The sequence below is a fragment of the Anolis sagrei genome, chromosome 3 (genome assembly GCF_037176765.1).
Source record: "Anolis sagrei isolate rAnoSag1 chromosome 3, rAnoSag1.mat, whole genome shotgun sequence".
Lineage (NCBI taxonomy): Eukaryota > Metazoa > Chordata > Lepidosauria > Squamata > Dactyloidae > Anolis > Anolis sagrei.
In genome coordinates, this window is record NC_090023.1 from 219,334,582 (window position 1) to 219,357,651 (window position 23,070).

The following is a 23,070-nucleotide window of genomic DNA, read 5'->3' on the forward strand; positions in this document are numbered from 1 at the left end:
ATGAATACTCCACTGCTCCACACCACAAACTAAGGTTTCAATTAATAATACAAAACTGAACATGATTCAATCAGTAATATAAACAATTGTTATTTTCAGGAAAAAAACATTTCACGCAGCACTGAATAACAGTTATTAGATATATTTACATTGTTTTTGAATGTATTTTACACTTAATGTTTTTCTTTGCAGATGCCACTATGGAAAATGTGCTTTCCTTTTCTCAAAAATCTCTGCAGTCCAGGTTGTAACATGCCACTCATCTCTTTGAATCTCCCCTCCTTTTTAGAGTTTGAAGGATTTTTCATTGTATCTGTGAATAGTCACACAGCCATGATATGAGACAGGTCTGGGCATAGCTGCGACTCCAGTGATGATGCTGGTTGCAGGGTCATAGCAAAGAATAGTATCTGTGGCATCTCCATTTTCTCGTCTCCCACCAAGGATATAGATTTTGCCATTACACACGGACATCCCACAATTTTCCTGTTCAAAATATGGAAGAAATAATTGGTAATGACGACATAAAACTCTGAATGCCATTGCTGGAAGTGATGCATATTGTTAACATCCCTAAAATAGATATACTATGCTAAATAAAATCTAATACAGATGTCTATTCAGTGTGAGTTTAGTTCAGGTTTCCTTGCTGATATATGGTTACACATTTTGTGTAGCTTTGATTACTGAAAACATTTTTACCTCTCGGCAGTCTGAATGTGTGAGTTCTACTGTATATTCATTATTTCTGGTAGATATCATCAAATACTAGCTTCAAAGCTAGGAGCATAACTTGCAAACTCCAGAAGGAGCAGCAGTATAATTATTTTGTGCCATTTCGTTATTACTGTTCCAAGCTACAGTTGATATGGTCGACTATGACCTTTGTAATCTGGGGAAAAGGCTACATAAATACTAATCATGGGATACATTTATTAGAGCAGAAACACCATACTACTTCTAGGACAAGAACTGAGGCACAAAATTATCAGGTGACAGTAAATCAGAAAAGATACTGGAACACCGAAAATTGAATCAATTCTCAGTAGATGACAATAGGAATGGGAACTCTGGCCCTCAAAATTTTAAGGAATCACAATTTCTAGTACTCCTCATCATTTGGTATGTTGCCCATGGCTTCTGGCAATTGCAATATCTGGAGAGTTTTGCTGTTCCCGCTCCTGGACTATGGTTTAAAAACAGAAAGGCTACAAAAGCAAGGGTGGAAAGCCATACATTACAAAATGTGTAAAAAAGAAAATAAACTAAGACATGCGTTTTTTGGAGAACTTAGCATAGGTTTTGGAAATGTGGTAGCAAAAGATCAATACTTACAGTGGAAACAAAGAACCTAAATATATCTCTGATATAACTATACTGCAGTGGATTCCACTATTGGTTCAGGCATTATGGTCTCTATAAGGCATTTTCCCTGTACATTATACACTCTATTAGTCCAGGGATTCAGGGATAGTAGCATTGAACTGTTTCACTCTTTTTTTTTAGAAGTATAGGTAATGTCTGACAAGTAATACCAAGGAATATTTTCTAGAATGCCAGAGGCAGTTACATTATGGATTAATTTAAACGATAATCTGCAACTAGATATTAAGATGACTTTTGACCCTTAAAAGCTGTAAAACCAGCTACAAATAATTTCCAGGCCACCCCCAGTTACAGAATTCTGTACGCTTTCATGATTATGTCCAACGATTTTAAGATTCTAGGAATAAAGTCCTAGTTTTATTTGGTTTGGCTTTTCTTTAATTTTAATAATATAAAATAAAATACCTTCATATATAAGTAAATCAATATTGTAGAAACAAAGTGAATGCTAAAATAAAATTTTAAAAATGGCTGATCAGCTTTAAGGTGTTGGATCCCTGGGACTCAAGGAGGCATCTCCCACCCTAAACACTCTGATCCATTCGCAATTCTTAGATTTGTTATAATTATCATAATTTTCTTATTCAGCCAAAAACGGTGGCATTTCGTGAATTGAAAATGTAATAGAATATCAATTATAATAAATAAACGTTTGAAGAACTTGGCTTTTTTTTTTTCATAGACCAGCTCTCACAGGAGCAAATTTACAGTTATTGAATCACTTTGCTTTAATTTCTAATCAAAATATCATTTTTAAAGAAATCACATTGTGCAAGTAGTTCTTTATTACCTGTCTGCTGAATGTATTCTGTACATGCATCCAATAATCTTCAACTGGATCATAGCAATATATTGCCTTTGTGAGTCCTCCGGCAACATAAATGAGATTGTTTAGTGATACAGCTGTTATACACCTCTTGGCAATTGGAATTGTTGCACGGAGAAGCCAAGAATTACTTTCAGGATCATATGATTGAACCTGAAAAAGAGGGAAAACATTCCATTCGAACAGCTATTTTAGTGTAATTAATACAACGGCTATAGATTCATCTATTTACACTATTCTACAAATAGCTGGACAAATAAAAGATTATCAATTCTGGAATTTGCCCTTTTCTTCAGGCCAATTCAATTAGAAAGTGTGATAATTAAGGAAAAGAGCACTTGAGTCTCATGAGAAACAGCCCTAGATTATTCCTGGTTTACATAGTCCTATGCTCGCATGACATGATGGGACCACATTGAAAACAAACAAATAGGGAACTCCCCTTTGAAGGAGCATTTGTTTAAAATTAAACTTCTTAAAAATACCCAGTTTCTATATAAAAGAACTAAATCTGTTTTATATAATATTGTCCTAGCAGTGCAAGTAATAAGAGCAATCTATTTGAGGACACACACCTTTGCTGTAGGAAAAAGAGCAAATTGAATGCATAAAGCTCTTGATGTAACCACTGACTAATTGGATTTGGTGAGCCTCTATTTGGTAAGTTGTATTTGCCTCTAGCTAACAGCATCAGGTTCAGTATAGTTTTTCCCATCTGCCTGTCTGAACTTGGAGGAAAAAGCTAAGAAACAGGAACCCAGACTCCTCTGGCTCTGCAAAAATTTATTTCAGGTCTTTACATGTTCCTTCTAATAATACATTTGGTGGTCCTGAGGTATTAATCTAACTGAAAAAAGGACCACACACAATGTTCTGCATACTTGAAGGATAGGTATATGCTAAAACAAATTTAATACAAGAAAACTAAAAGAAAACCCAATGTAGGCAGCCAGGAGGAACAAGCATACTCAGTGAGCTCTGGGGGCACCATAAGAGGCTAGAAAAATCATGTGGGGGCAGAAGAATGGATTTCTCAAATTCCTAACAGCTTATATGATTCTAGAGGTGGGAATTCGTATTGGTAAAATGCAGTTTCATGGGTGTGTGATTTCCCTCTTTCCTATACTCCAGGACTGCCCAGCAGTCAAATTCCCTTGTTACAGAAATCTAGCCTTTCACCTCAGTCTTTTAGAATTGCTTGGGGAGGGTGAAAATGAACAAACAAACTTTAGATGGGTTCTCCAAAAACCATTCTGCTCCCAAGCTTTGAACAAGAATAAGACTTCTGTTTTAAGCTGCCTGCAGTAATGAACAAGGGCAACTCTGAAGGATTTTACTGGCAGTTCCCACATGTTTTTAACAAACACAGATTTTAAATATGCATAAAATTACATTACTATGAATATCCCACCTTGTCAGAGCATGTGTTATCATCGGGACCTCCGCCAATCACAAACAGTTTGCCTACGCAGCTGGTAACAGCTGGAGAACTCACTGCTTCTTTTAGAGATGCTACCTCTGTCCATCGATTGGAAAAGGAGTCATAACATTCTACACTGCTCAGTCGACTTTGCCCATCATATCCTCCAACTACATAAACCTATAAAAGTAAAGGAAAAATGTTACAAATACTTCCTTATCCCTTGCTTTTTAAGCAAACCTTATTGTGAAGCTATTCAAAGCCTCAGCAGTTTCATTTTTGTGACCTAGGACTAAACACTTCTCAATTTAAGAAAAGATAATTATGATATTTACAAATTCCCCTACATCTAAAAATATAGAAATTGCATTGATTAGGCTTCTTTCCTAAATTCCACAGTTTGCAAAATAAATGCTATATATAAGAGAGAGAGAGAGTCAACTTTGCTTATAAAAGAGGGCCCATACCCTGACTGACTTGTGATTGGTTGAAACTGAAAAATTAATTTGGTTTTTTTCTTATTTTTCATTTTTTTTGACTACAAATGTAATTTTAATGCCATTTCAACTAATAACCCATAATGTGCAATGTGGTGTCCAAATTCAAAATCACAAACGAGACAACACTGATTACAGAAACAAGAAAATATCCTTAAAAATGAGAATGCTATTCAGTTTCCAAATTTTATTTCATTTTAGTCATGTTTGGGAGAAGAAGTATTATTAATAACAAAGCTCTCTTACTTTACCAAGAAGAACAGCCATCTTATGACGCCATCTCCCTTTATTTAGAGAGGCAACTCTGATCCAAATGTTTAGTTGAGAATTATAAATCCACACATCACGGCTATTGATTCTTCCACCTTATTAAAAAAAAAAAAAGACATCCATTTGTCCATAATTAAACAAGGGATATATTCCATTGCACCCAACCATGGGAAAATGTCATATTCAGATGCATGAAAACTTCAAGTTGTAAAATACGCAGTAATTATACGTACTCATGAACACATACATACTTCTAAGAATTGTTGGACATGGGACATCCAATCCTATCCATTCCCCAAAAAACCTACACAGTTGAAACAGTTTACACTGGCTAATATAGGATGTTACAGCCAATTACTCAGCAGCAATTGGGGAAACGTGTATATTTTTTCTGTAAAAAGGTACTTTTATCAGAATTCCAAATGTTCATATATAATGATGTGGAAACTGCAAGTTAACTAAATGTTTTGCATATGATCCAAAATCAGATTAGCTACTTATGTGCTTATTTTTCAGTGTAAAATGCACATTTCTCCATTTCACACAAGATACAAATGTCTATGTCAAAATCATGTCCTAACAATGCTTGTGTGTTAATTAATTTTGTTTACCTGAAACAAGAATATCATTCCTCAAAGCACAAACAGCATATTCAGATTTTGTAAATTCTGGCAATTTAGCCAATGATTTCCATTCCCCTGTCATGGGGTCATAACATTCTGTATATGGTAAATTAAAACCACCAACACGTTCACAGCCTCCGACAACAACTATCACTTCAGAATAGCCAGTTGATCTGCAAACAGAAAAACAAATATGTTATTTGTTGAAAGACATACATAAGTATCTAAAAGTTGTAATATATAAAAGTTGGCTAAAATAGATTAAAAAAACATGAAAGTAATAAAGAAAAAAGAATTCTAGAATATATATCTCATCTCAGATTTTAATGTTTTAATGCTTTGCATTCCTTGTCTGTGACCGTTACAATAAAATTAATTAATTCATTTATTTGTAGAGGAAGTAACCATGCTAGTCTATTTCACAAAGAATATTGAGTAACATTCAAGACTAACATGAAATCAAAAGGACTTAATTGTGCTTAAGCTTCCTTGGATATACAATATACAGGAATCTCAGTAATTAAAATAAGCTACTTTTGTACAGAGATAATACAAAATTTAAATTGGTTATGTGACAATGAAATTAGTAGCAGACTAAAGGCATGTTGTTTTGTGCCTTCAAGTAATTTCTGACATATGGCAAGGTGAACCTCGCCGCATCTACACTGTCATATAATGCAATTTGGAATTGCATTATAAAGTCACTGAACAGCATTATATGACAGTGAAGATCAGGTCCCTATCACAGGCAGTGGTGAGGTGGTGCTGTTCTTGTCAGAATCTGTTCAGGAGTTTACCCTTGCTATCCTTTGAACCTAAGAAATGTGATTGCCTAAGGTCACCCAGTGGATTTCCATGATTGAATGGAGATTCAAACCTGATTTCCCAGTGTTTAAGGTAAATACTCAAACCACCACACCATATTGGCTCTCTAAAGGGTACAGTCAGCCCTCCACACTCACTGGGGTTGGGACACAAGATCCCTGTGAAAGTGAATAAATAACTATTTTTGTACCTGAGAGAATACCTTTGAAGGAATTTCTGTGTCTTCCAGCATTACTCTATGGCCAACTTCTGCTAGAAATTGACCATAGAATCACATTGGAGAACCTACGAATTTCTAGAAAGATATTCTCTCTAGAAATCTGTATGTCCTCTAGCATTACTGGAGGGTGTTGACCATAGAGTCACAGTGATGGACCTACAGATTCCTAGAGAACATTACTGTACAATCAAATCTGTAAATAATCAAAATTCGCAAAAGTCTAAACGACAAAAGTGGAGGGATGACAGTATGTTTTATTCAAATAATGAACTACTACTTCCAATATATAACAAAAAAATAATCAGCTAAGCTCACTCACCTTCTTGGCCGAGTTCTTGGTGACATCATTTCATTTCCAAGTACATGGTACCTTCTTGCTTCATGCAAAAGTTGATAACACTCGGAAGAGTTTTGGATCAACTGGTCAACTTCTACTGTCTGAACAAAGTAGTTTGGGTGTAATAGAGGCAGTCTAACATGTGTGAGAAGTTCCTGTAGCATTGAACGTCTGAGATCAACAGCCCGGTATACCCAGCGCATGACTGCTTCAAAAACCATCTCCTCCTTACTGATTACCAGTTCATCACTGCATATATAATCAATAAGTTCATCTTTTCCAAGTTCAAGAAATTCTTCATGCTGAGACACATCTTCAAAATTTTGCAGTGCAAAATTTCTGCATTTGGTAAACAGGGTTTTCAAAGAATGTGTATCAGCAAAACGCTGGATTCCTAAGCAGTTGCAAGGATCCAGCTGCTCTTCCAGAAACTTAGCACAAGCGTCACGCAAAACGCTTATCTGAAAGAGACTTGATGTTTCAAACAGATATTGCACATTCTCTGTTGTGATTTTTACTTTGCCTGTATACACATATTGTAAAAAGCAATCCATGGCTTCTGCAAAAATTCCATTGATTTCTACCAGCATTTCCCGGCTTTCTCTGTGATCATTGCAAAACATAGCTCTGAAGTAGCTACTGCAGGCAGAAAGAACAGCTCGATGACAGGGAAATTCTCTACCTTCGACACAGATTATTACATCTGTGAACAAGCGACTGTCACGAAATTCATTGAAGATCTGGAGTATGCTTTCAGCATGGGATGATCCAGAAGAAAAATCGAAGAACTCATGACCTGATAAGGATTTTGGGTCCATTTCAAAAACTTTACGCTTTGTCACTGGGGATTCCTGAGCCCTGCTGTCCCCTCTGTTCAATCTGCGACCCAATATTAGTACCATTGTTGCACCAGCTGTTTATAATATCATGGAGAAACACTGAAGAATGCCTTCTTCTAGACACTAAATGTAAAAGCAAGATTAAAAAATTAGTTGACTATAAACAACATCATTCTACTCAATCAGTAGCCAGGCTTGTGCTCTAAACATCAGGATCCAAGGTGTCAAATAACAGCATTGAGCAATATATATCACATGGAAACACAATGATGATCAAAGGCTCATTTCTACAACCAACACTCACACTTTAGAATAAATTTTAATACATTTAAATGCAATGCTAAGTACATTTAAATTAATGTAAAGTCAAACACTTTCTTTACTGTTTCTTCCCTTCATATATTCTGGACCATTTCTGCTAGTAAGCTTTGAAAGCTAATGTAGTATGTCTTGTGGCTTTTGGTTGGCCAATCAAATTTGGATTTGGTTTAATGGTAAACACAGCCCCCCCCCCCCCCCCCGGTTGCATTTTTAACTGTTGGGTGTAAAATAGCTTCTGTGTTATTTAGTGCTAACATTTTATGCATGTAAGAGAGCAACGTAAAATCTTAAATTCACTAACTGGAAGAGGTTATGATGGGGCAGAAATATATCTCTTCCATTGGAGAAGCATTTATCACCCATTTGCCCTGGCAGTCACTGAAATGATCATATGGGATTTCATTGATATAGAACTGGTAGCCTTGGATCCCCTGTTTCCAAAAGTGCTATGTTTCTCTAAGGGCTCAGGATCAAGTTATTAGCTGTGCTAGTCTAGTAATTTCCCCTCCATAAAAACCAATGAACACGGCAGGATCATGTGAAGCATTTTTTACTGATAAGCTTTTACATATGGAGGTGAGCCTTAGCCATGAGACCAGCTATTAAAGCATCTACAGTTTTAATTTTAAACCCCATAAACTTCAGAGATCAAATAGTCAAAATAACAGCAGTCAACAAACCCAGGAAGTTGAGATTTCCTGGCTTAAGAAGCTTGGGAGGGCTTATCTGATGGAGGGCAACAAAGTCAAGGATAACATATTTCCCAACTCTGTCCTGTGTACCGTCAACAGTGCAAACTACCATAGACCTCCACTTATGTCCATATTCTTGTGCCTTCTAAACGTATCTAGGTATTAAAATGGAAGTTCCCTTCTCTGTTCAAAACAGTTCAAGCATAACAACAACGGTATCTGAAATGGAAGCAATATGCATATATTAGTTCTACATGTGTTACTATCTCTCAGATCAACACATTCAACTGACTGAACTTGCCAGGTGTGTTTGCAACAAGAGCGCCTGGGGACTCTTAACCACAGCACCTGAAAGCTCATAGAGATAAGAGAACAAATTGCCATTATTTGATTTCAAACTTATCAGAATACAAATATGATTGAAATAAGTGCCTTCAACTTACTTGAGTAATATTTAGCTTTGACTAGATTAAACCCACATTTAATACCAGAAGTGCAAACTATGCTCAAAGCTACTTGATTGCTATTCTCCCATAAAAGAATGTGATTTTGAATACTTATCAGTAGTTCAATTCTAATACTGTAATATGAATACTTTACACCTATATAATATTTGAAAATAAAGTGTTTTGCATGCACTATCTCAGCACTGTAATCCTGAAATACTCTGAAGGAAGTGTACAGCCAGTTTGGGATCTGGAGGTTGGAGCCAGTCTGGAATCCCATCTGCTCTGAAAATGCAAATTTGCAGTTTGGAAAGTACAGCTGTTGTTCCACATTTGCATTTTTGACTTTTGTAGATTATTCAATGATTTGATTAAAACATTTGCCTCTACGCATCTCTAGATCCTCCACTGTGACTCTGTGGTCAACTTCCTCCATCACGCTGGAGGACCCAGACATTTGTTTCAATAGGCTTTTTTTGAACAGGGACACCTTTAAATGTGCTTTTTGCCTCCTGCTGGTGTGGTGTAACTTATAATGCATGTTCTCTTATATTCTACTTCATGAATATGTTTTTATTATGTTTGTAACTATGACAGCTATACTTCATTGCAGCTGGAAGGCAGTGGTAGGAAGTGCCTTTCCTAAAGCCACCTGAGTTCATAGCTGAGGTTAGATATTCTTCCCAATTCACTTTGTTTATGACTACTGCAGTTCTCTATAAAAATGTTTTAGGTAATCTGACCTTACTGAACAACCTTAATGTAGACGACAATATTATAGCCTCTGTCAGAAGAACTTTCTTGTTATGATTAACTTGAGATAAGATTTAAAAGCAGAAGAAAAATAAGACATAGATTTGCTTCCTTGTGGTCAATGCATGCCTAACTATATTTCCTCACATTCACCTCATACTGCCTTTCCGTAATGTATTCTGCTGCATGCATCCTTGAGCCTCATTATTTCTTGCTAAGTCCCAGATCTGCTGACTATGGTATATTTCATAAAGTTTCCAAAAAACAGCTAGGTTTTTTCCCCAACTATTTTTTTTAAATACCCCGTGCAGATTTATGTTGGTGGTGCTAAATTCTGTATTTAAGTTTTTACAGAAAGATGTAGAATGGCAAACATTACCACTAGGAAAAATGATTTTCCAAGTCTTTGAAAATTTTAGATTAAGTTGTAACCATCAGTTCAAGTATCAATTGCTTTGCTTGCTGGAATAGACTTTGAAAACAGAATATTTTCTAAAGAGAACAGAGCCAGGATTCAGACATATGGCAAAGAATTGCTCGAGAATGGTTTCCTGTTGTTGCTGTGTGCCTTCCAAGTTAAGGCAAAGCTATCACAGGGTTTTCTTGGCAAGATTCCTTCAAAAGGGGTTTGCCTTGCTCTCAGACTGTGATGTGCTCAAGGCCATCCAATAGGTTTCCATGGCCAAGCTGGATTTTGAAGTTTGTTCTCTTGATATTCCAGTGTTCAAAACACATTATACTGGCCCTCAATCTTTCCTCCATTCCTTACAAATCATGTTTTTGTTGTTTAATGGTGTTAACAAACATTTCATACTGGATGCATCTTTACTATAGAACTAATGCTATTTGACATCACTTTAACTGTCATAGCTCAATGCTATGGAATTAAGGGAGCTGCAATTTTATAGAAGTCTTTCAGATTGCCATTGAGTGCTCACCTCACCATAGCATTTGAGCCATGGCTCAAATTCATAGATTGTTAGAAAAACAGTATACTAGGAAAATTTGTAAATATGGAGAAAATAATAAATAGCATTAAAGAAAAAGAAATAATGTTTAAGGAATGGAAGAGGAGAGAGGAAACAGAATGTATGGAATTGTTTAAAGGAACAATAAGAGTGTGGAGAAAACAAAGGAAAAATTAAGTCCTGACAATGAGAATAAGTTGGCAATAATATGGCAAATTAATCACAACAATCAACGTAAATATAGGCAGAACATTGAGATTAATCAAAAGTAGAGGGAAAAGACTAGTTGAGGACTTGTATACAGAAGATGGAAATCCTGCAGAGCAAAAGGAAATTCAGAACTGGATAGGAGCAGGAAATTGGATCCAAAGTTGGGCTATAAGACAAAATATTTATAGACGGAAGGATAGAATTAGGGAACAGGACAGTCCATTTGAATAGGTGATTACGAAATGTTTGAGATATGTGAAAAAAGTGGCAGGAGACTCCTACGAAAAAATTATAACAATAAAAGAAGAAATAATAGAAGGTATTTATTTATTTACAACATTTATATCCCACCCTTCTCACCCCGAGGGGGACTTAGGGTAGCTTACATAATTGGCATTAATCCATGCCCAAACGACAACAATTAAATGCAATTAAACAATTTAAAGCAACATTAAGACAACATATGTAAACATTAGATAACTATTGTGCATAGATCCAAAGTCAGATAGTCAAATAATCATATTTATCAATCCAGGGTCAATTCCAACTGTATTGCACAGATAATTATGCTGGGCCAAATGCTTGCTCCCAAAGCCAAGTTTTCACTTGTTTGTGAAATGACAGGAGGGAAGGGGCTGATCAAATCCCACTAGGGAGGAAGTTCTACAACTGAGGAACCACCACTGAGAAGGCTCTGTCTCTCGTCCCCAGCAGTCACGCCTGTGAAGGTAGTGGGACTGAGAGCAGGGCCTCCCCAGAAGATCTTAACCTCTGTGATGGATCACTGAGGGAGATGCGTTTGGACAGGTAAGTTGGCCCAGGGCTATTCAGGACTTTATAGGCCAAAGCCAGCACTTTGAATTGTGCTTGGTAGCAAACCGGCAGCCCGTGGAGCTTGGTAGGGATACCAAGGTGCTTGTTTATAAAGCTATTGTCCTCCCAAACCTGCTATATGCCTGTGAAATGTGGACTATCTACAGATGTCACAGGCAACTCCTGGAACGATTCCATCAGCGTTGCCTCCGAAAAATCTTGGGAAGACAGGTGGACAAATGTCAGTGTGCTGGAAGAAGCAAAGACCACCTGAAGCGATGGTTCTCTGCCATCAACTCTGCTGAACCGGCCATATTGTCCAAATGCCTGATCACCGTCTTCCAAAGCAGTTGCTCTACTCCGAACTCAAGAATGGAAAACGGAATGTTGGAGGACAGGAAAAGATACTTAAAGATGGGCTCAAAGCCAACCTTAAAAACTGTGGCATAGACACTGAGAACTGAGAAGTCCTGGCCCTTGAGCGCTCTAACTGAAGGTCAGCTGTGACCAGCAGTGCTGTAGAATTTGAAGAGGTGTGAATGGAGGGCAAAAGAGAGAAACGTGCCAAGAGGAAGGCGCATCAAGCCAACCTGACCGAGACCGCCTTCCACCTGGAAACCGATGCCCTCACTGCAAGAGAACATGCAGGTCAAGAATAGGGCCCCACAGTCACATATGTATCCACCGCCAGGACACCGAACTTGGAGGACAATCTTACTCGGACAACGAGGGATCAACTAAGTAAGCAAAAGTAATCTGGATCCCCAACTTTGCCATGCTTGCTAGGCCACTACATTATAATAATTAAGAACACGCATGATCCAATTAGGAATTCTTTGGAGAATATATTAAGATGTGGAGTGGAAAAATCGAGATTAAGTCTGATATTTCAAGTGTAATTTCTGTAGTTTGTTGTCCAAAGTGGGAGGGTGGGAGTGGGGTAAAACAATAACATAAATTAAGTTGTCGTTCATTTATTCAGTCATTTCCGACTCTTCGTGACCTCATGGACCAGCACATGCCAGAGCTCCGTTGGCAGTCACCACCTCCAGCTCCTTCAAGGTCAATCCAGTCATTTCAAGGATTCCATCCATCCATCCATCCATCCATCCATCTTGCCCTTGGTCAGCCCCTCTTCCTTTTTCCTTCCATTTTCCCCAGCATAATTGTCTTCTCTAAGCTTTCCTTTGTTCTCATGATGTGGTCGAAGTACTTCATCTTTGCCTCTAATATCCTTCCCTCCAATGAGTAATTGGGCTTTATTTCCTGAAGTATGAAGTCCATACTTCAGGAAATAAATTTAGTGTAGGGGCAAAGAAACCAAAATATTTCCCCCCAAAAAGACAAAAGTCCCCTTTCTAATAGGGAGGGCAAGGATGGACACCACTAAAGTTGAATCTTTTAAACTGCAAAAAAACTATTTATTGCATGGCCATAGCAATGACAAACAAGCATATGGGGATGCAATCAAAGGGTTTGTCGCAACCCCCAATGGGGCTGCGGATCTTTTATAGTAGATGGAATATACATTTTCATTGGTTCTCAAAGATAAATCATTTAATTGGTCTAAGCTAGCTATACAATTGTTCATTAGCTGTGTATGGTTTTGATTGACATTATAGCACACATGGGATCCTAACAATGGCAGAACTATAGCATAACTATAGTCCATTGTTTTCTGACCATGACTGTATCTTATCTGTTAGTCTGTTGCAAACATGGCTTCAGAGCGACTGGGAAACTTGGGGGGTTCTAACTAGCCATCAGCTAGCTGGTTTTGTCCGGATGTACAGTTATATTGTTTTATATGCTTTGATGTTTTATATTTTAATGTTATGTTGTTTACTTTATTGCAATTTGCATTGTTATATTGTAATTCTTGTTTGGGCTTGGCTCCATGTAAGCCACTCCGAGTCCCCATTGGGGAGATGGTGGCGGGGTATAAATAAAGTTTATTATTATTATTATTTATTTTTTATTATCCTTGAATAGTAACTTCTTCTTTGGAGCACTGATTTCTCAAACAATCAGCATTTTGGGTTGTTGTAGGTTTTTTCGGGCTATATGGCCATGATGGCCGAAAGCGAGGAGCTGAGGAGCCTTCTAATCAAGGTGAAAGAAGAAAGCGCAAAAGCTGGGTTGCAGCTAAACATCAACAAAACCAAGATTATGGCAACAAGAATGATTGACAACTGGAAAATAGAGGGAGAAAACGTGGAGGCCGTGACAGACTTTGTATTTCTAGGTGCAAAGATTACTGCAGATACAGACTGTGGCCAGGAAATCAGAAGACGCTTACTTCTTGGGAGGAGAGCAATGTCCAGTCTCGATAAAATAGTAAAGAGTAGAGACATCAGACTGGCAACAAAGATCCGCCTAGTCAAAGCCATGGTATTCCCTGTAGTAACCTACGGATGTGAGAGCTGGACCTTAGGGAAGGCTGAGCGAAGGAAGATAGATGCTTTTGAACTGTGGTGTTGGAGGAAAGTTCTGAGAGTGCCTTGGACTGCGAGAAGATCCAACCAGTCCACCCTCCAGGAAATAAAGCCCGACTGCTCACTGGAGGGAAGGATACTAGAGACAAAGTTGAAGTACTTTGGCCACATCAGGAGGAGACAGCAAAGCCTAGAGAAGACAATTATGCTGGGAAAAGTGGAAGGTAAAAGGAAGAGGGGCCGACTAAGGGCAAGATGGATGGATGGCATCCTTGAAGTGAGTGGACTGACCTTGAAGGAGCTGGGGGTGGTTACGGCCGACAGGGAGCTCTGGCGTGGGCTGGTCCATGAGGTCACGAAGAGTCGGAGACGACTGAACAAATGAACAACAAACATGGCCATGTTCTAGAGGCATTTCTCCTGATGTTTCGCCTGCATCTATTATTATTATTATTATTATTATTATTATTATTATTATAACTTTATTTGTACCCCGCTAGCATCTCCCAAGGGATTCGATGCAGCTTACAACAGGCCGGAGCCCAACACAATACAACAATACAATACATAGCAAATAAAAACAGTTAAAGCAGAAAACAATAGCAATACAACAGGACATTATTAAAAACTATGGCAAGCATCCTCAGAGGTAGTGAGGTCTGTTGGAACTAGGAAAAAGGGTTTATATATCTGTGGAATGACCAGGGTGAGACAAAGGACTCTTGTCTGCTGGAGCTAGGTGTGAATGTGCCCAGAGCAATCTGTTGTTGTTCTGTTCTAATTTTAGAGGTTTTTTTTAATGCTGGTAGCCAGATTTTGTTCATTTTCATGGTTTTCTCCTTTCTGTTGAAATTGTCCACAATTGTGGATTTCAATGGCTTCTCTGTGTAGTCAGCATCTTCTGTAAACATAGGCCTGCTGCAGAAATAGGCCAATATGGCAGTAAATCAGGACATATGGGCATTGGGAATATCTCTGAAAATTCTCTTTTTAAAACCATGTTTCCTCTAGTAGTAAATCTAAAAAGAAAAGGAGCCATGGCAATTAAAGGTAGTTTCAAGCTGCATTCATTCTAGATCAGTGTTTCTCAACCTGGGGGTCGGGACCCCTGAGGGGGTCGCGAGGGGGTGTCAGAGGGGTCACCAAAGACCATAAGAAAACACAGTATTTTCTGATGGTCATGGGGATTCCATGTGGGAAGTTTGAGCCAATTCTATCATTGGTGGAGTTCAGAATGTTCTTTGATTGTAATGAACTATAAATCCCAGCAAATACAACTCCCAAATGTCAAGATCTATTTTCCCCAGACTCCACCAGTGTTCACATTTGGGCATATTGAGTATTCGTGCCAAGTTTGGTCCAGATCTGCCATTGCATGAGTCCACAGTGCTCTCTGGATATAGGTGAACTGAGCCCCTGGTGGCGCAGTGGGTTAAAGCACTGAGCTGCTGAGCTTGTTGATCGAAAGGTTGCAGGTTCGATTCCGAGGAGCGGCGTGAGCTTCCGCTGTCAGCCCTAGCTTCTGCCAACCTAGCAGTTCGAAAACATGCAAATGTGAGTAGATCAATAGGTACCGCTCCAGCGGAAAGGTAACGGCGCTCCATGCAGTCATGCCGGCCACATGACCTTGGAGGTGTCTACGGACAACCCCGGCTCTTCGGCTTAGAAATGGAGATGAGCACCACAGCCCGGAGTCAGACATGACTGGACTTAATGTCAGGGGACTACCTTACAACTCCCAAACTCAAGGTCAATGCCCATCAAACCCTTCTGGTGTTTTCCATTGGTCATGGGAGCCAAGTTTGGTTCAAATCCATCGCTGGTGGAGTTCAGAATGCTCTTTGATTATAAGTGAACTATAAATCCCAGCAACTACAACTCCCAAATTACAAAATCAATCCTCCCCCAACCCCACTAGCATTCACATTTGGGTGATATTGGGTATTTGTGCCCAGTTTGGTCCAGTGAATGAAAATGCAGATATTTACATTATGATTTATAACAGTAGTAAAATGACTGTTAAGTAGCAATGAAAACAGTATTATGGTTGGGGGTCACCACAACATGAGGGACTGTATTAAGGGGTCATGGCATTAGGAAGGTCCCTCACAAAACCAGATTTGTGAGGGAGAACAATGCACCCCTTCCCCTGGCGAGGCGTTTTGTGAGGTGAATTTAGAGTGTCGCGTGAGACAAAGGCGCTGTCCCTGGGTGAACGCTGATGCGCGCGCCCGACAAGCCACAGCACAGGGCCCAGCAGGCGTTACGTGGCTCTGAGGCGCCAAAGGCTATACATGACCGCCTTCAAACTCCCTAAGGAGCGTTAAGAGTCGACCGTTACGCAACTGGCCTCCGTTCGAACCTGAGCTGGAAGCGCGCGCGCGCGAGACTATCTAGCGCGAGCACGAGCGCGCCCGGCACTGCGCACGAGCGCACCCTCCACTTCACCTTCACCCCGACTGAAATAAAGAGCCTTCGGGACAAGCCCCGCCCCCTTTCGAATTTTTATGTCCAATTAGAGAACTCAACGCCTCAAGCCTTCTCCCTCTCTTGCCCCCGCCTCCCCGTGTCTGAGGCGTGAATCCAATCAGCATCAGCCTTGTTTCCATCTAGTTGTCAAGAGGGAAAAGGGAAGAAACTAAAAAAAGAGCCGGGGGGAGGGGGGGAGAGGGTGAAAAGAGAGCCTGTCTAGAGATACGTATCTCTCCCCACACGTCTTCATGGTTCATGCCAGTCCTAACTACGCTTCACAAAAGGACTCAATGTTTTTAATGATTGCCCCCCCCCAAGAAAAAAAATGATCTGGTCCAATATGAAGCACCAAGCTTGGAGGTTCAGCTGGACCAGACCATTTTTTCTGGATTGGGGGGGAGGAAAGGGAGAGAGTGACAGCTGCTGAATTTTAACAAAGCTGCTCGTTCCCGTCGTAAATTTGAGAGCACTGGAAACCTGAGTACACCATGATTCAATCTATGGGTTTCAGTTCGATCCCAAACCCAATAGTCTGAAAAGCATTAAGTATAATTTAATGTATCCACACGACAGAATTATACCGCTATTGTTCCGCTTTAACTGCCAGGATTCCATCCTGCCGAATACTGGGGTTTGTAGTTTGGTCAAAGGCTAGGAATTCTAAAAACTGCACATCCCAGGATGCCATAGGAGGGAACCATGGAAGTTAACCTGGAATAATAACGCCATAAATATGTAGTGTGACTTGGGTGAGCAGCCTTTGTTGATGCAAGAGAAGAGAGGCATCGTCTTCTTAATTTTCCCCCGGTATGGAGAAAGTAAACATTTCTTAAGAGGATGCATCTACACTACAGAATTAACGCGGTTTGGAACTACTTGAGCTGACATGGCTGAATGCGATTGAATCTTGTGGTTTCACAAGCTCTTTTAGAGCCAAAATAGGGCGAGTGCTTCACCAAACTATTGCACTGAGCCGTGGAAGTTGATGCGGTATCAAACTGCATTAATTCTACAGTGTGGACAAAATCTATAAAGTCGAGTCCTTGAAATCTGCAGTCGCTTTGTCGCGCCGGATTCCCCTCTTTTCTTCACATCCGGGACTTACGGACTCATCTACACTGTAGATTTGTTTATTTATTTACATTTATATGCCGTATTAATATATTAATAACGTATTAATCTTGAAATCTTTGAAAAAGACATCATGAGCATTGTGTGTTCATGAGAAACTGTAACATGAATAATTCTCATTTTGTAGTATATAGAATAAATAATAGCATATTTATTATAATATATTATTTATAATAATAATAATAATAATAGTATATTTATTATAATATACTATGTATTATAGAATAACAGAGTTGGAAGAGACCACATATAGGCAATCTAGTCCAACCCCCTGGCATGCAGGAAAGGCACAATCAAAGCACCCCCGACAGATGGCCATCCAGCCACTGTTTAAAATCTACAAAGAAAGGGGCTTCCACCACACTCTAAGGCAGAGAGTTCCAGTGCTGAACAGCTCTTACAGTCAGGAAGTTGTTCCTAATGTTCAGATAAAATCTCCTTTTCTGTAATTTAAACCTATTGCTCCGAGTCCTAGTCTCGAGGGAAGCACTTTCATACTGCTTTAACTGCCCTATGATGGAAGTATGGCAATTTTACAAGTCTTTAGTCTTCTCTTCCCAACAGCACTGGTATCTCAACAAACTACAGATCCCAGGGGCAGTGGCAAGTTAAAGTGGTGCCAAACTGCGTTAACTCTACAGTGTAAACGCACCCAGAAAAGAACCCTCCTCCCCCCGCCACGCACATTGTTTTCCATCTCGAGATGAACTCCACTTCCTTCCTTTCTCTCTGCAGCACCAACACTAACGGAGTTGTGTGCCTGTGTGTGTGTGTGTTTTCTAATATTAGCCGAGAGGAGGAAATTGCGCCACGAAACAAAAGACTCATCTTTGCCTTTCCCATGCATGCAAACACAGCCCGGCGTTGCAATACTTCAAGCAGTTGCAGATTTTCACAAGAGGTGTCATTAGAAAAGCCATTTTTTAAAAAACTTTTGCAAAAATTTAATTTCTTGCTACGTTGGAAGGCCCCATATTTGCAAAAAATAAAATAAAATCAATCATCATTGCAAATGCATTTGCAAGAAACCCCAAATTCGAACTCAGTACATCCAGGATTGTTTTGCACTTCTTTATGCCCGGTTCACAGTGAAATAAGCCTCTCCACCCCAAATATATGTAACTAAATATATATTTATGGCCTCCGCAAGCAGCTGCGTTTGAACAGATGCTCATTACCTGTGAGTCGCTTTTCAGATCGGAAATAGAAAAAAGATCCCGGCGATTCCTCCTCCTCCGTCTTTCGATCACTCTCTTCTTTTTCTTTCCAAGTTCCAGCTCAACTCAAAACAAAGGAGACCCTGAAACATGTGACCTCCCAGAGCCAAAACACATGACGTCACCACGAGGTCGGCCAATCAGAGAAGGGCCGGCTGCAAAGAGCTCTGGGAGATGGAGTTCTTTTGAGCCAACGCTGTGTGCCTTCGAGGCCACTTTAGGCAGAGGGAGCAAATGGTACAAAGGAAGCAATAGTCCAAATGTGAAAGTGTTTAAAATCCAGAAAAACTTAAACCGATGCAATCATTGAAAGGAAAATAATGCTGAGGAAGTTTGGGAGAAGGATTTTGGGAAGATGGTCGGTTTAAAATGTAATTGTATTTTAATTGTATGTATTTTATTTTAACTTTCTATCCACACACAAATATTTAATTGTTTTGTTTAATTTTTGTATTTGTATTGCTTTAAATTGTTATTAGATTGTTTTTTGAGTCTCCACGAGAAAAAGGTGGGATAATAATAATAGAAAAAATCAGCAGTCTCAAGCTAAATACCAACGACAAACTGATCAGCTTCTATGTGGTGTCTCTATTTACCATGCACCAATCAGCCAGATGTTCCCAGAAGACATCACAGCTCTGTTTAAAATCTGGCTACCAGTATTTAAAAAACTCTAAAATTAAAACAGCAGAGGGAAAACAATCATGGACATCTAATCACCTCTCAACAAAAGATTGCTCCAGGCACTTCCAGGCTATCAAATGCTAATCAAGGTGGTCAGTTGAAACATTCACACCTATCTCCAGCAGACAAGAGTCCTTTGTCCCACCCTGGTCTTTCCACAGATATATAAATCCATTTTCCTAGTTTCAACAGACCTCACTACCTCTGAGGATGCTTGCCATAGATGCAGGCAAAACGTCAGGAGAGAATGCCTCTAGAACATGGCCATATAGCCCGAAAAAACCTACAACAACCCAGTGACTCTGGCCATGAAAGCCTTCGACAATACAATAATAATAATAATAATCCAATTATTATTATTGCCGATACATCACATAGTCCTAGACACTTGGGAAGTGCCTGTGATCAAATACAAAAGCCAGTATAGTAATTTTATTACAATTATTATTATTGCCGATACATCACATAGTCCTAGACTCTTGGGAAGTGCCTGTGATCAAATACAAAAGCCAGCATAGTAATTTCGTTTGCTGTGTACTAATCTTGTTATGTATCTAATAATAATAATAATAATAATAAGAATGACAATGATACCGTAATAATAAAGTTATATAGTGACAGCCATTGGTCATCAACTTACCCCATTTTTGGAAGGAACTATTCCAATTTGAATTTGCTGCCCTTTAGTGCCATTGAATATCCTTATGGCAAAAAATGCACCCTATTTTTCCCCTAGTAAGTATCCATAAAAATAAAATAAATCTGAAAGTTGCTCAAATATTAAGGATATTATTATTATTCTGTGAAATGAAGGCAATGCAGAAAAATCTGTGTTCGGAGCAATTGCAACTGTCCAGAGGGTCCTTCCAGTCTTATGGAAAGTTTGTGCCCAAGCACAAGGTGTTTTGTGGAGACAGCAAGCCCAGGTATGGAAACTCTCCATTCAGTTCTGAGGCTCTGTGTGGCAACCTGCCTCCGACTTTATTGCTTAGGAGAACTACGTCACAGAAGCTTTTGACCCCAAGACATCATAAAAATGACTCAGCCATTGAAATGACCGCAACATAGAGCATAACAGGTCTTTTTTTTTTCTTGCTGGTGTTAATCAAGGATGCATAGCATTCATTGTGCTATATTTACTCTTACCTGGCTGGCAAATAGGGCTTGGAAACCAAAGCTTTCAGAATCCCAAAGCAAGCATGGGCCATGGCTATCTAAGGAATGGTGTGTGTGTGGGGGGGGGGGGGGGGGAGGTGTTATAATTCCAAAAGTAAGTTTTCCAAACTCTGCTGTCAATTGTCTCAGGGTACATCTACACTATAGAATTAATTCAAACTGACACCACTTTTAACTTCCACAGCTCAAGCCTATGGAATCATGTAGTTTTACACGGGCTTTAACATTCTCTGCCAAAGACTGCTGGTGCCTCGCCAAACTACAACTCTCAGGATTCCATAGGATTGAGCCATGGAAGTTAAAAGTAGGGTCAAACTGCATTCATTCTAGTGTAGATGCACCCCACATTCCATCTGGATAGACATCAGCCCTAGCCAAGACTTTCTGACTCCCAGTCTCACCAAACGATTAACTCCTATGATTCCACAATATTGTCAGACTTTTCCCCAACGTGCTAGAACTCCCAATTGATCCAATGAGACACACACAGGTTGAAGGCGGGAACAGAAATCCATATATTCAGCAATGGTCAGAACGGACATTGGGGGATAGCAATTCCCAAATCTAGCACATTTTCCAACTGTAAATGTGGGCATTATAAAGAGAATTATACACATTTGGTAATGTGACAAACAAAGACGATAGGCGCAGTTCCAGGATCCACAGTTTTATTAGGTGAAATGTCCATTATTGGCCACTGATTGGCTGAGTCTGTGAATCTTAGCTGCTGATTGGGCGAGGAATTTTAATAAACTGTCATTGAATGTATTTTAAACTGCTGTCCGTTTGTGTCCACCTGAAGTTGGGAAGGAATATGGGCTGGGTTCAGGGAACAAGAGGTAGCTGATGGGCTTCTCCTAGTGATATAGGTTCCAGGAGATTTCCAGATGTTTGTCAGTAGCCATTTTAGTGTTCTGATGGGTCATGAGATCAACCTTTTGTCCTAAAGGGTGATGTGTACAACTTAATGGACTGATTGTTTAAGTCATACTTGGGTCTTTGGTGAGCTGGGGAAGCCAGGCTGGGTGCCACTCCTTGCCTGTTGTGTAGGTGTGAGTCGGAAGACGTGTGATGCTTGTGTACCCTTAACTTATGGATGGAAAAGCAGGTTTAGTATGATTTTCCAAAAATTTCCAGAGATGCAACCAGGAAACCGCTCCAGGTGATTTATCCAGGCAACTAGGGCTCCTCCTATTTTGAGGGGCTTTTTTCAGTAACAACAGCATTGAGCCATTGAAGTTAATTTGATGGCAAACTGCATTCATTCTACAACAGGGGTCCTCAAACTAAGGCCTGGGGGCCGGATGCGGCCCTCCAAGGTCATTTACCCGGCCCTCGCTCAGGGTCAACCTAAGTCTGAAATGACTTGAAAGCACACAACAACAACAACAATCCTATCCCATCAGCCAGAAGCAGGCCCACATTTCCCATTGAAATACGAATAAGTTTATATTTGTTAACATTTTAATTATTGAATTGTTTTAAAGTGTTTTTTTCACTACAAATAAGATATGTGCAGCGTGCATAGGAATTCATTCATTTTTTTTTCAAATAATAATCCGGCCCTCCAACAGTTTGTGGGCCTGTGACTTGGCCCTCTGTTTAAAAAGTTTGTGGACCCCTGTTCTACAACATAGATGCACTATTTGGCCTTTTTAGAAAAGCATGACCTTTTAGAAATCATAACCTTTTAGAGAAGTGCCAAAAACCCATTTGAGTAGAATCTTCTCAAGTGATATACAACCAAATATAAATATGCAAGGCAATTGGCTTCAGTTGTTAGACTGAATAACCTATTGTCTCTGATATGTGGAAACACAGAATATGCCAGTGCAGAAAAATTGTAGTTCTTCAGAAGTATTTTTCAGTGCCCAAAATATATATGTACTCTCCCATAAAACAACTTGTTTTATATTATGCACTCATGAGACAAAATAAAGTTGACTTTGGTAAAAAAAATAATAATGGTTTTACTCACAACCTTCATGTGTTCAGCATACACAGGTACACAACCTATTAATTAGCTACAGATATGTTTGAGATAGTTTCTGTGCCATCTGGTCAGAAAATCTTTTATAATAAACAGCAGACAAGTGTTTGCAAGTCTGCAATCTGAGCAGTCCCAAAGTCTAAAGAAGTCTATACTCTGTGCTTGTCCCAGAGAGGATCATGTGGTCTGCAGCCCCTCCCATAACTTCTCATGAAAACATAGAGCAAGGAAAGAAAGCTGCATACCAAAACATACAATAAGTAAGCAACAGGATTGTAGATAAACAAATTACTAGAGGAGGCTTGAAGAAGGTTGTAATTTCCAACATTACAGAAAATTAGGGCAACAACAACAATAATATCTTGGATCCATCCACACATAGGGTGCTTCTTCCAAATGATAGTTCTGTTGTGTTGCGGTCCTACCTCACAGACATGAAAAGGGGTCCTGATGATGACATTGTTTTGTAACATTACTATATTTTCCCATAGCATCTTCTCTCTTTTTTTCATAGTGGAG

At 39.3% G+C, this 23,070-nt stretch overlaps 1 protein-coding gene across 1 annotated transcript; it reads right to left on the bottom strand.

Annotated features, from left to right (window-relative positions):
• Nucleotides 1-74: 74 nt before the first annotated feature.
• KLHL24 (kelch like family member 24) lies at nt 75-18,810 on the bottom strand. Its single transcript, XM_060768166.2, has 7 exons — nt 18,663-18,810; nt 6,387-7,366; nt 5,011-5,195; nt 4,376-4,494; nt 3,624-3,812; nt 2,177-2,365; nt 75-486 (listed from the first exon to the last, which is right to left on the bottom strand). Exons 2-7 carry the CDS (start codon nt 7,304-7,306, stop codon nt 286-288), a joined length of 1,803 nt encoding a protein of 600 aa, XP_060624149.1. The 5' UTR covers nt 7,307-7,366; nt 18,663-18,810; the 3' UTR covers nt 75-285.
• Nucleotides 18,811-23,070: the final 4,260 nt, after the last annotated feature.

Excerpts from the sequence above, each read along its gene's own strand:
- KLHL24 (XM_060768166.2), bottom strand. The coding sequence starts at position 7,306 with ATGGTACTAATATTGGGTCGCAGATTGAACAGAGGGGACAGCAGGGCT. Across the intron at positions 5,196-6,386 it reads CCAAGAACTCGGCCAAGAAG|ATCAACTGGCTATTCTGAAG; the intron begins GTGAGTGAGCTT and ends TTCTGTTTGCAG. Across the intron at positions 487-2,176 it reads AGAATACATTCAGCAGACAG|GAAAATTGTGGGATGTCCGT; the intron begins GTAATAAAGAAC and ends TATTTTGAACAG.